The following is a 13,644-nucleotide window of genomic DNA, read 5'->3' as shown; positions in this document are numbered from 1 at the left end:
TTGACCCCGATCATGTTCTTTGGGGTCTCGGCTACCCCCCGGCAGCCGAGACCCCAAAGATTCTCCCGATGCCGGCCGGCGGGCGCACTGCGCATGCGCCCGCCATTTTGAAGATGGCGGCGCCCATTGGGAGCCACGAGGAGCACCGGGGGAGACAGGTAAGTATTGGGGGGCTACCTGGGACCCCATTTCTCTGTCCTCTGATGTGCGATCACATCGGAGGACAGAGAAATTAAAAAGAAAACGCGTTTTTTTTTTTTTTTTTTGCAATCGCCGGTAAACGGTTAATTACCGGCGATCGCAAATGCAGGGTCGGTAAAAAAAAACCCCGAATCATGTTCTCTAGGGTCTCGGCTACCCCAGGCAGCCGAGACCCCGGAGGAAATCCGACTCTGGGGGGCGCTATTTACTTTTAAGTACCCTTAGCGGCCGCGGTTAAAAGGCATATCGGTGGTCGTTAAGGGGTTAAAAGCAGTTTTGGCAATGAGAACTAAATAATAATTTGATAATGTTTACATCAGTAATTTGAAAAGCAAATGTTTATTGAAATGGCAGTGACCATTTAAGTTTTATATTGAATACAATTTAGTTTAAATAATTATAGTGTGGAAAATCAGGTATTAGTTTTCATAGTAGCAACATAATCAATATTTTGTCTACAGAGAAATAAACCTTTTTAATAAATGGCACATAATATTACAAGGGACCTGTTACACATTTTGCATTGGACCATAGGCGTTTCAAATTAGGTCTCTATGGCACTCCAACCTTCTTGATGGGTCAATATCTGAACAGAACATGTTCCTTTCTTTTCATTCTGTGTGTGTCTGCCAAGCTACAGTTGTCAGCTCTTTTTAATACCAACCAACAGAATTGTGAATGCAGAATAAAGGACATAATGTAGGTTGTAATTCAGGTTAAGTACACGATTAATTTAGCAATGTATTTGCAAAGATACTCTCCTTAGATTATACTGTATGCATTTAGACTCACTAAATGCAGTTCAATTTTGTTCGTAACTTTAATACATTCGTGTTGTGTGTTTCACTTTGATTACAATCTAATTTGTGCTATGAAATAATACAAGACCTCTAAGAGACAAAGCAGCTCTCATGGACAAAGGTTTTAGGATTGCATACTGATGCAGCTAACTTAAAAAAAACATTGATTAAAATCATTCTTTATTAAGATATGTCTAAAAATACAGTGCCTTGCAAAAGTATTCTCCCCCTGGAAATTTTAAACCTTTTCCCACTGTAAGACTCATGCTGGTGTGGTAGTTGGAGGCAGGTATATCTCGCCCAGGTGTTTGTCCTATGTGAATTAGGCCGCTCAGTATCTTCAGGGTGCTAATGGGTTAATAAGTGCAGGAATAAAAGATGACCAGCTGGGGGTTTCCAGCATCAGCCTGGGGCACACAGATTGCCTGTCTGTGTGAGACAAACGTGAGTGAGAGCTGTGTTCAGGAATTGTGTAATGTTAGCTGGGTGGGAGAAGTGGAAGAAGCCCCCCCAGCTGTTGAGATAGCAGATCGCTGCTATGTAGCAGAGGCGATTGAGTTGTGCCTGCTTCTAGCCTCCCATGGAGGCTATTGAAGCATGGCAAAAGTAAAAAAAAAACAGTTAAAAAAAATGTGAAAAAAATAAAAAAAAATATAAAAGTTTAAATCACCCCCCTTTCGCCCCAATCAAAATAAATCAATAAAAAAAAATCAAATCTACACATATTTGGTATTGCCGCGCTCAGAATCGCCCGATCTATCAATTAAAAAAAAGCATTAACCTGATCGCTAAACGGCGTAGCGAGAAAAAATTTTGAAATGCGAGAATTACGTTTTTTAGGCCGCCGCGACATTGCATTAAAATGCAATAACGGGCGATCAAAAGAACGTATCTGCACCAAAATGCTATAATTAAAAACGTCATCTCGGCACGCAAAAAATAAGCCCTCAACCGACCCCAGATCACGAAAAATGGAGACGCTACGAGTATCGGAAAATGGCGCAATTTTTTTTTTTTTTAGCAAAGTTTGGAATTTTTTTTCACCACTTAGATAAAAAATAACCTAGTCATGTTAGGTGTCTATGAACTCGTACTGACCTGGAGAATCATAATGGCAGGTCAGTTTTAGCATTTAGTGAACCTAGCAAAAAAGCCAAACAAAAAACTAGTGTGGGATTGCACTTTTTTTGCAATTTCACCGCACTTGGAATTTTTTTCCCGTTTTCTAGTACATGACATGCTAAAACCAATGATGTCGTTCAAAAGTACAACTCGTCCCGCAAAAAATAAGCCCTCACATGGCCAAATTGACGGAAAAATAAAAAAGTTATGGCTCTGGGAAGGAGGGGAGTGAAAAACGAACACGGAAAAACGAAAAATCCCAAGGTCATGAAGGGGTTAAGTGTTCCCTTTATTTTTCTGAGCAGTGTGTCTTTAATATTTAAAGACATCCCAGAAATCAATTGCCTCTAAGGGGGATTTACCAATAGTCATGATATGTTCATAAGTTTCAAAAGTGCATACAATAAAAAGAAAAATCATTGCAATCATTAACACAATTGCAATATGCAGATTCTACGCATAACAGTAGAGGATAATGAAAACAATGGGCCTACCCAGTAGAGTCCCAAGCTCCAACGTGCGCTTCACCCTGCTTCCTCAGTCGACTAGGACCTTGGTCTGTGGAAGCTGCTTTGTGTTATAAGTGAAAAGGTGCATCCTATACAGTGTTTATACATTGATTTAAGTAATGTTATTAATGAGACCTCTAAGAGGCAGAATCCTACAGTAGATATAAATAAAAATTAATGGGATTTTCAGGGTGTAAACAATTTTCTGCAGTAACTCTTTATGAGTGCAGTGTACTGAATCGTGGCAGTGTGCTATGCGCAGACTTTCACAATTCCCCTGCATTCCCCTGTGAGTGGTTATGTGACGTCAAGTGTGTGTTTGCACAGTTGTGGTCATGTTTCCAGCTATAATTCACATAAATTTCCCTCAATGTAAAATTTATGAGAATCTAGTCAGCTCGTAGCTACAACTAGATATGTAACTGTCATGTTACTGCATACTTCCTGGAGGAATATAGGGGAGCAGTGACAGTAAGTTACTTTCACAGTTATGAAAAGGAGGTTTTCATGCTTGCAGCCAACTAAATTATCATCAGATTGCTTCTATAGAACATAAAGATAAGATTCAAATGTGAATCTAGTTGGCAGGAGACTATTGTTATTCAATTCATATACTTACGGTCACGTGAATGTCCATTTCACACTTACAATACAGGAGAATCGTGATACTGTGCTTATAACACATTAACTCAATTCGGTAATGTAGCCCTGAAAACCCCTTTAATGTAATAATAAATACATTCATTAAATAATATTTACTTCAATAATATCACCTAAAAACTTGATTTCAATGTGTTATCAAAATTGTTCAGCTCACGTTCTGATATTTTCATCTTAGTTTTTGTGCATTCGGAAAGTCTTTTGCGAAAATTTCCACTAAGTAGTACATAAAGGAAAGGATTGATACCACTGCTGGCATAGCTGAGGCAAACGGAGCAATAGTAGCTGACATAAAAAATGATTGTGGGTTGAGAGATCTGAAGGTTTACAATCTGAATTACGTGGTAGGGGGCTGCACTGACAATGAATACTCCCACCAATACCAGCACCATCTTGGTCAGTCGTAGAACTCTTTGTCTGGGTAAACTGTTGCTGTAGCTGAAAAATGAAAAAAAGGTAAATTACACAATCTCATAAGATTAACAATAATTCAATACTATCTTTTATGATTTCATCACATACAGTACAGACCAAAAGTTTGGACACACCTTCTCATTAAAAGATTTTTCTGTATTTTCATGACTATGAAAATTGTACATTCACACTGAAGGCATCAAAACTATTAATTAACACATGTGGAATTATATACTTAACAAAAAAGTGTGAAACAACTGAAATGATGTCTTCTATTCTAGGTTCTTCAAAGTAGCCACCTTTTGCTTTGATGACTGCTTTGCACACTCTTGGCTTTCTCTTGATGAGCTTCAAGAGGTAGTCACAGGGAATGGTTTTCACTTCACAGGTGTGCCCTGTCAGGTTTAATAATTGGGATTTCTTGCCTTATAAATGGGGTTGGGACCATCAGGTGTGTTGTGCAGAAGTCTGGTGGATACACAGCTGATAGTCCTATTGAATAGACTGTTAAAATTTTTATTATGGTAAGAAACAAGCAGCTAAGTAAAGAAAAACGAGTGGCCATCAATACTTTAAGAAATGAGTCTAAAAAATTGGGAAAACTTTGAAAGTGTCCCCAAGTGCAGTGGCAAAAACCATCAAGTGCTACAAAGAAACCGGCTCACATGAGGACCGCCCTAGGAAAGGAAGATCAAGAGTCACCTCTGCTTCTGAGGATGAGTCACCAGCCTCAGAAATCGCAGGTTAACAGCAGCTCAGATTAGAGACCAGGTCAATGCAACACAGAGTTCTAGCAGCAGACACATCTCTACAACAACTGTTAAGAGCAGACTTTGTGCAGCAGGCCTTCATGGTGAAATAGCAGCTAGGAAACCACTGCTAAGGACAGGGAACAAGCAGAAGAGACTTGTTTGGGCTAAAGAACACAATACATGGAAATTAGACCAGTGGAAATCTGTGCTTTGGTCTGGTGAGTCCAAATTTGAGATCTTTGGTTCCAACCACCGTGTCTTTGTGCGACGCAGAAAAGGTGAATAGATGGACTCTACATGCCTGGTTCCCACCGTGGAGGAGGAGGTGTGATGGTGTGGGGGTGCTTTGCTGTTGACATTGTTGGGGATATATTCAAAATTGAAGGCATACTGAACCAGCATGGCTAGCACAGCATCTTGCAGCGGCATGCTATTCCATCCGGTTTGCGTTTAGTTGGACCATCATTTATTTTTCAACAGGACAATGACCAAAAACACACCTCCAGGCTGTGTAAGGGCTATTTGAGCAAGAAGGAGAGTGATGGGGTGCTACGCCAGATGACCTGGCCTCCACAGTCACCAGACCTGAACCCAATCGAGATGGTTTGAGGTGAGCTGGATCACAGAGTGAAGGCAAAAGGGCGAACAAGGGCTAAACATCTCTAGGAACTCCTTCAAGATTGTTGGAAAACCATTCCCGGTGACTACCTCTTGAAGCTCATCAAGAGAATGCCAAGAGTGTGCAAAGCAGTCATCAAAGCAAAGGTGGCTACTTTGAAGAACCTAGAATATAAGACATAATTTCAGTTGTTTCACACTTTTATGTTAAGTATATAATTCAACATGTGTTAATTCATAGTTTTGATGCCTTCAGTGTGAATGTATAATTTTCATAGTCATGAAAATACAGAAAAATCTTTAAATGAGAAGGTGCGTCCAAACTTTTGGTCTGTACTGTACATATCAATAAGGGATGCAGAATTTGCAGTCACATCAGGTACTGCTACAGGAGGTGATCCAAATGTCCATTTGGAGCAAATATGAAACTTTTAGGAATATAGTTCATAGTCCAACTAATAATTATTAATATTTATTTTATGGCACCCTATTTCTTCAGGAATGCAACTCTCTCTCCAGCCTATCAAATTAAATAAGTTTTTTTGTTGCAGAAAAAAACATCTTTCTTGGCAGCACATTGAGAACAATGGTAGTCTTTGTGCAATGAATAATTTATTAATCTGTAAAAAGGCTATGAAATGACCCCTGGCTGATAAATATTTGCTGATTGGCAGATATTTATAGCACTCAGGGATGTCAATCATGCTAAAGCCCTGGCCCAGAGTGAAACAGGCTGAAGAAGATGCATACAACAGGGGAAGGCAAAAGAAGAGTTACAGAGGAACTGACAATAGTGGTCGAACAAATGAGATGTTTATTTTTATTTTTTTTTGCTGGGCTTCTATGATTTATCAAAATGACAGCCACTATTTTGCCGAATACACACAGAGGGAATTGCAAAAAATCCATATTCCGGAAAATACAATGTTTTATAAAATTTGAGAAGAATTCATTTTCTTGCAAACACATTTTGGTTAACAGATTGAAAAAAATAAAGACAAAGTAAGTCAGATTATTCATGCAGCAGATTTAACAGGGTACTCTCAAGATTCGAAGTTATCACTCATCCATTGGACAATGTTGGGGCCCCCCACTGATCTTGAGAATCAGGGCTCTGAGGAGCTATAGTACATGTTGGTGCCATAGTGGTCAATCAAGTGCACTGCTGATCCATTAATTATTAAGTAAACTGGGGGATAGCAAATCTGAACTTGGTTGGTCTTGGGAATTCCCATTTTCAAGAATGAATGTAATGACAGTGCACATGATGAACCACCAATCAAATCATATGGGGCTTGGGATTGCTGTTGGTATGACTACATCAACCCCCAATAAATCCAAGAACTGGGGCTCTGAACTACTTTGAGAAATTGGTGTCATGGTTAATCAAATACACTGCCACTCATTTAATAATTAAAGAGACCGCTGGAGATAGTTGAGACGAGTTTTGGTGGTCTTTGGCACTCACATAAGAATTAGTGATGCAGCATAATGCATAATTGACAACCACCCTATTCACATGGAGCTCTTCAGAACCCTGTTTGGGGAATTTGTTGGGTTCCCAGCAGTTGGATCTCAGCCGTCACTAATAGCTCAGAGATAGAAACAGTCACTGCCAGGATATCGCACTTGTGCATAACAATCATACCCCACGTGGGACCAACATTATCATATTGATGACCAGACACCGGAGCGCATGTCACGTGTGTTGTTGACATCCCATCCGGCAAGACAAGTTCCAGTTACCCTGGTAACCACCAGGAACATCCCGTAAGTATGTTACTATGTCAACAACCGAAAGCTACACAGATAGAGCTCCAAAGCGCATGTACTGAGTATGATCAACATCATATCGGGCAACAAAACTACCCGTTGCTGTGGGAACGCCAATAACAAACATGGAGTGCAACAAAATGTTGCCATGACGGTAACCATGGCTAAAAGTATACAAGAAAGCCGGTATACCAGTCAAACACATAAAATATATAAACCAATAAGTGCGCAGTGAACCCGAAAAGTAAAATAAAGCAGAAAAGTAATTATATGTCAAAAATGGTACTGTGAAGGAAAAAAATCATTAGTAAATCTAAATACAAATGAGTGATATATAAACAAATATGTATATATTGACAATTTGCAATGTGCCATATATAAATACAAATGGCCACAAATGTTGACCATATTGTATTATAAACATATACACATCTGTGCACTACTATAGATATAAATAGAAATATAATAACAGTGAGACACATGATAAGCCATGATATAGAACAAAACATACATAATGCATAAAAAGTGCATAGTCACACAATCATTATATAAAAAAGTTACACTAACTACTGGCCAAGATAGTTATCACAAACATAATGACACTAATTGATTAATTTCCCCAGCACGATTCTTGACGTAGCAAGATGGTAATCCTCTCAATTCCAATGTCCGATGTCCAATAAGGCCCAAAGAGAACCAGAAGGTAAAAAATCTTAATAAAAAATAATAAAAGAAAAATTAAAAAAGCCAGATAAAAAAACAGAAACAGAAGACAGCAAACAGCAACGGGACAAACCTACCCAAAATAAGGTGGATGCCCATAATAGGTACCCAGAAATAAACATGTGAGCACATATGTTAAGGATGTATAGACCCTAAATCACAAAAATTTAAGTTGGCAAGAAGGGAACAAAACTATTGTGCTCATTTAGGCCAAGTGGTGTAATGGTATCCAATTTAAAAATCCACCTGGCCTCCTTCTGTGCCAACATCCTTTTCCAGTTACCACCTCTATATCCAATAAAGACTCTGTCTTTCCCTTTTACAAGTAATCCCTTAGGATCACAACCATGAAATGTCTTGAAATGCCGTGGGATTGGTTTAAGCTTATGAGGATCATCTTCTGTCCCTGCACCCTCAGTTTCCAATACGTGCTCACGCACTCTCCTATGAAGTTCCCATGTGGTCATACCAATATAAATAAGACCACACGGGCAAGTTGCATGATATACAATAGCTTTAGTGGTACATGTAATAGTATGTGTAATTTGATACACTCTATCCTTCCTTGAATTAGAAAACTCTGTTGCACTACAAATATTCTGAGAGGCCACACATTTGCCACAACTAGTGCAGCCCCATTTAGGACCCTTGGACCCAAAAATAAATCTGGGACCAGGTCCTTTATGGTAACTGTGAACCAACTGACCCCTCAAATTGTGTGATCTTCTGAAAGTAACTGTAGGAGTTTTACCAATACATTTAGCAATCGTGTTGTCCGTCATAAGCACTGACCAGGGTTTTGTGATTGCACTCCTAATTTCATCACTCCTAGAGTTAAAATCCAGGATACTTCGTACCTGATCCATTCCTTTATCTATTTTCTTTTCCTGCAAAAGAGTATTCCTTTCACTTCGGTATGCTCTTTGGTAGGAGAGACAGGTTGTTTTCTTCCCATTACCACGATCTCTAAAATGTTTGCAAAGATCCGAAGCCTGTTTTTAAAAAAAATCATCATTCGAGCATATCCTCCTTGTCCAAAGAAACTGTCCTGTAGGGATATTTCTATTCAGATGTTGCGGATGCTGTGAGGAAGCATGTAACAAAGAGATAACGGATTTGTTTTTGCGGAACAAGTCCGTTTGTATAAAACCATCTCCATCAACCACAATAGAGATATCCAAAAAATCAATTTTTCTAGCTTCATACTTGTATGTCAACTTGATGTTTCTAGTGTTGGAATTTAAATCAATGATAAACACGCCCAGCTCCTCATGTGATCCCTGCCAAATCATAAGAACGTCGTCAATATATCGCCACCAAGAGATGACCATATGGCTCAAAACATGCGGGTTAGTCTGAAAAATTTCCCGCTCCCATAGGCCTAAAATTAAATTTGCATATGAGGGTGCACAAGATGCCCCCATCGCAGTTCCCTGTAATTGGAGATAAAAGGAATCCCGAAAAACAAAGAAATTATGTGTAAGCTCAACATTTAATGCCTTAATAGGAAAGGAGCACAAGTCATGATCCAATCCACTATTGTCAAGATAAAAAGGTGTGGCTTCTATGCCATCCTGGTGCCGAATCAAGGTGTATAACGACTCGACCTCACAGGTAACCAAGGCCATGTTGTCCTCCAACTTGACGCCTTCTAACTTTCTCAAGGCATCAGTTGTATCCTTGAGAAACGACGGCAGAACTTCAACCAGTGGTTTTAGATAGAAAGCTATCTGTTAGGGCTAGCGGAATGCGCCAAATAATTAAATAGATATAATAAGGTGCGTTCGCAGCCTGGGGTCCACCGTGCAGAGATGGAACCTGCTGCTAAGTAATGACGGACTATATGGCAGTATAATGAGGATACACACATGGGTTAACTTCACCCTGTATGAAGAAAGCGATCCCTGTTAAGTCACAGGGTCGCGGTACCGCACAGAGAGCGCAAGCAAGGAACCACAGAACTCTATCCCAGGACACAGGATTAGAGTTAGTGTAGACCTCTTGCGATCAACACCACAATTGGGGTATCAGAGGTAACTAATATGCACAGAAGTGCATGCTGTGCCACACTAGCGGACGCTACTAACCACCCAGACTTGAGAAAGGTAAGCGCTCTAATAGCGCACGGCGCTGCACTGGCGGTCACAGCAGTTAGACGCTGTTTCACGTGCTAAAGCTGTGAGTTCAGCCAGGCGCTAGATTGCAGCCATACACCTTACGCGAACAGTCATACACAAGGGATGGGTTTTTTAAGGAACGACTTGCACTCATCAACACACACACGATAACAATTGTATACTAGCGCATGGCGGTGCGGCCATGCAAACCTTTTATAGCTGCAGCAAGTACAAGAACTTCCGAGAAGGACCAATGGGAGTCTGCTACAGAAGAACACCTTTAGGACCTTCCTAGAGGACCAATGGGATTAGCTGCAGTATCGAAGCATGTGACCCCCGACCTCCAGTGGGAGGTCATCCCGGGGGCATGCTCAGAAAGGGAAAATCTGGACTTAGTCCCAGAAAGACCTGCTCGCTGCTGAACATTGCTGGCTACAAGAACAGAGCCTGGAAGGGCAGTAGTAACCAGTCATCCAGTATTAGCCTGAGCTAGACACTGGGAACGACGTCTCCGTTGAGGAGACTCCACTGCAGCTGGAGAAGAATGGGAGACCGCAGCAGAGATGGTTCGAGATTCCCCCTGTGCAGAGGCAGGAACTCGACACCTAACATTACCCCCCTCCTAGAGCCCCCCTCCTTGGACCTCGCTACGCTCAAAGGCCGCAATGAGCTGTGGAGCTCGAATGTGTTCAGCAGGCTCCCAGGACCTGTCCTCTGGGCCATAACCCTTCCAATCCACCAAATAGAATTTTTTGCCACGTACCACCTTGCACCCCAAAATAGCGTTCACCTCGTAATCGTCCGTAGACGAACCTGATGTCCCGGCAGATGACTCGGAAAACCGGGACATGTATATGGGCTTCAAGAGGGACACATGAAAGGTGTCGGTGATACCCAGGTGTGGAGGAAGGGCCAGATGGTTGACCACAGGATTAACCTGTTTGAGGACCTTGAAGGGACCCAAGTAGCGAGGTGCAAAATTAGTGGACTCAACGCGCAGCCTGATGTTACGGGCGGAGAGCCACACCAAGTCGCCAGGAGCAAAAGTCGGAGCGGGGCGCCGATGTGCATCGGCAGAGGTCCTCATTCTCTCCTTGGAGGCCCGAATGGCATCCTGAGTGCGGTCCCAAATGTCCCATGCCTCCACAGCCCAGTCCGCCACTCTGGAGTCAGCGAAAGACACAGGCATGGGCACAGGGACACGCAGATGCTAGCCGTAATTTAGGAGGAATGGAGTCTGACGGCATTGTTAAGCACAAACTCTGCCCACGGTAGCAAGGATGCCCAGTCATCCTGCCTGGCAGAAACAAAATGTCGTAAATATGTGACCAGGGTCTGGTTGGCCCTCTCAACCAACTCATTCGTCTCGTGATGATATGCTGAAGAGAGATTCAACTCAATACTGAGTAGACGACAAAGTTCTCTGCAGAATCGAGATGCAAACTGGGGACCCCGGTCACTGACAATTTTGTGTGGCATAACGTGTAGGCGAAAGATATGCCTGATGAACAACGCTGCCAGAACCCATGCAGAAGGTAGCCGTGGAAGAGGCACCAAATGAACCATTTTGGAAAAATGGTCGGTGACCACCCAGATAATGGTGCAGCTATGAGACTTGGGTAAGCCCACCACAAAGTCCATCCTGACCATCTCCCAGGGCCTGTCCACCACCGGCAGGGGGTAAAGCAACCCAGCTGGCCGTTGCCGAGGAGACTTGTTCTTGGCGCAAGAGACACACACCCGAACATAGTCTGCGACATCACGAGCCATATGCGGCCACCAGTATGTCCTCGTCAGTAACTCAGATGTCCTTTTGGACCCAAAATGTCCACCCACCCTGGAAGAATGAGCCCAAGAGAGAACCTCCGGATGCAAACTGGATGGTACAAAAGTCTTGCCCTGAGGCACAGACTCTAGCAAAACCGAGGCCACAGTTCTCAGGCTCTCGGTGGGGTCAATAAGCCGAGGCTCCTCTTCCTCCTCTACAGATGATATAATGGAGCGAGAGAGAGCGTCGGCATGACCCCAGAAAGAAAATGAAGGGTGAAATGAAACTGGGAGAAGAACAAGGACCATCTGGCTTGGCGAGAATTTAACCGCTGGGCTGTCTGCAGGTACACCAAATTCTTGTGATCTGTGAAGACTTGGAAGGGAAAACGAGCTCCCTCCAAGAGATGTCTCCACTCTGAGAAGGCCAACTTCATGGCTAGCAACTCCCTGTCCCCGATGGAATAATTCATCTCTGCTGGTGAGAAGGTCTTAGAAAAGAAGAAGCAAGGATGCTTCCGACCTTGAGCATCCTTTTGGAAAAGGACTGCTCCAGCACCAACAGATGAGGCATCCACCTCCATTATAAATGGCTTATCTACATCGAGGCGATGTAGGATGGGAGCTCTAGCGAAGTGTGACTTAATCAAGAGAAAGGCCTTGGAGACCTCCTCCGACCATAACTTGGGATTTGCCCCCTTCTTGTTGAGGGCAACCAAGGGAGCTGCCAAAGTTGAGAATTGTGGAATGAACTGGCGATAGTAATTAAGGAACCCCATAAAGCGCTGCACCGCTTTAAGAGAATGGGGTTCCTGCCAGTCCATCACAGCCTGTAGTTTGACAAGATCCATAGCCAATCCCTGGTCGGAGATGATATAGCCTAGGAAAGGTAGGCACTTCTGCTCGAACACACACTTCTCCAACTTGGCATAGAGGGAGTTTGCCCGTAGGAGGTCGAAGACTTTGCAAACATCTCTCCGGTGGGAGTCAATATCTGGAAAGTAGATGAGAATATCATCCAGATAGACTACGAACGAGGTGGAGACCATATCCCGGAAGATGTCATTCACAAATTCTTGGAAAATGGCTGGGGCATTACAGAACCCGAAGGGCATCACCAGATATTCATAGTGCCCATCCCTGGTGTTAAAAGCTGTCTTTCATTCTTCCCCCTCACGGATGCGAATCAGGTTGTAAGCACCCCGCAGATCTAATTTTGTAAATACCCTTGATCCCCGAAGCCTATCAAAGAGCTCAGATATCAGGGACAAAGGATACTTATTCTTAACGGTGATGGCGTTAAGACCCCTGTAATCTATGCATGGACGTAGTTCCCCATTCTTCTGCACGAAGAACCCAGCCCCTGCAGGTGACACTGACTTCCTAATGAATCCTCTTGCCAAATTTTCCTTGATGTACTGTGACATTGCCTCCGTCTCTTGGAGAGAAAACGGATAGACTTGACCCCGGGGAGGCTCAGCACCAGGCAAGAGGTCAATAGGACAGTCATAGGGACGGTGAGGCGGAAGGGTCTCCGCAGCTCTTTTGGAGAACACATCTGCATAGGGCCAATATTGCTTGGGGAGAGAGGATAGATCTGCGGGTACCTCAGTAGTAGCAACCTGAACACATTCCCTCTGACATCTACCCCCACAAGATTCACCCCATCCCAAAATTCTGCCTGTGGACCACTCAATATGAGGAGAGTGGTACCGTAGCCAAGGCATCCCCAACAGGACCTCGTCAATTCCCTCAGGAATGACAAGCAGAGATATAATCTCTTGATGAGATGGCGACATGGACAGAGTGAAAGGGATGGTCTGGTGTGTTATCTGTGAGGGCAGTGTCGACCCATTTACCACTCGTACGGTCACTGGTTGAGCTAACATCACCAGGGGAATTGCGTGACGTTGGGCGAAGGCAGATGACATAAAATTGCCCTCCGCCCCAGAATCCACGCAGAGCTCTACCGAGTGGGAAAATGAGCCAATAGTAATTGTCCCCTTATAGGACAATTTGGAGGCAAACGTCGCCGTGTCTAGTGTACCTCCACCTACTACCACTAGATGCTGACATTTCCTCGACAGCCGGGGACATCTGGTGGCAAGATGTCCTGACTGCTGGCAAACATGACAAACCTGGAGTGCACGAGCGGTCCGGGACTTAGATCCCGCTCGTTACACTACCA

General features: G+C 43.1%; 1 protein-coding gene across 2 annotated transcripts in view; it reads right to left on the bottom strand.

Moving 5' to 3' along the window:
- Window positions 1-2,020: 2,020 nt before the first annotated feature.
- The window catches only part of MCHR2 (melanin concentrating hormone receptor 2), a 597,452-nt gene continuing 585,828 nt past the window's right edge, over window positions 2,021-13,644 (bottom strand). For both annotated transcript variants that reach the window (XM_069767992.1, XM_069767991.1), the window contains one exon: window positions 2,021-3,730. In XM_069767992.1, coding sequence (XP_069624093.1) covers window positions 3,406-3,730 — 325 coding nt within the window. In that variant the 3' untranslated portion in view covers window positions 2,021-3,405. The remainder of the gene's footprint in view (window positions 3,731-13,644) is intronic.

The sequence above is a fragment of the Ranitomeya imitator genome, chromosome 5 (assembly GCF_032444005.1).
Source record: "Ranitomeya imitator isolate aRanImi1 chromosome 5, aRanImi1.pri, whole genome shotgun sequence".
Lineage (NCBI taxonomy): Eukaryota > Metazoa > Chordata > Amphibia > Anura > Dendrobatidae > Ranitomeya > Ranitomeya imitator.
This window is presented reverse-complemented; position numbering and strand designations above follow the sequence as displayed.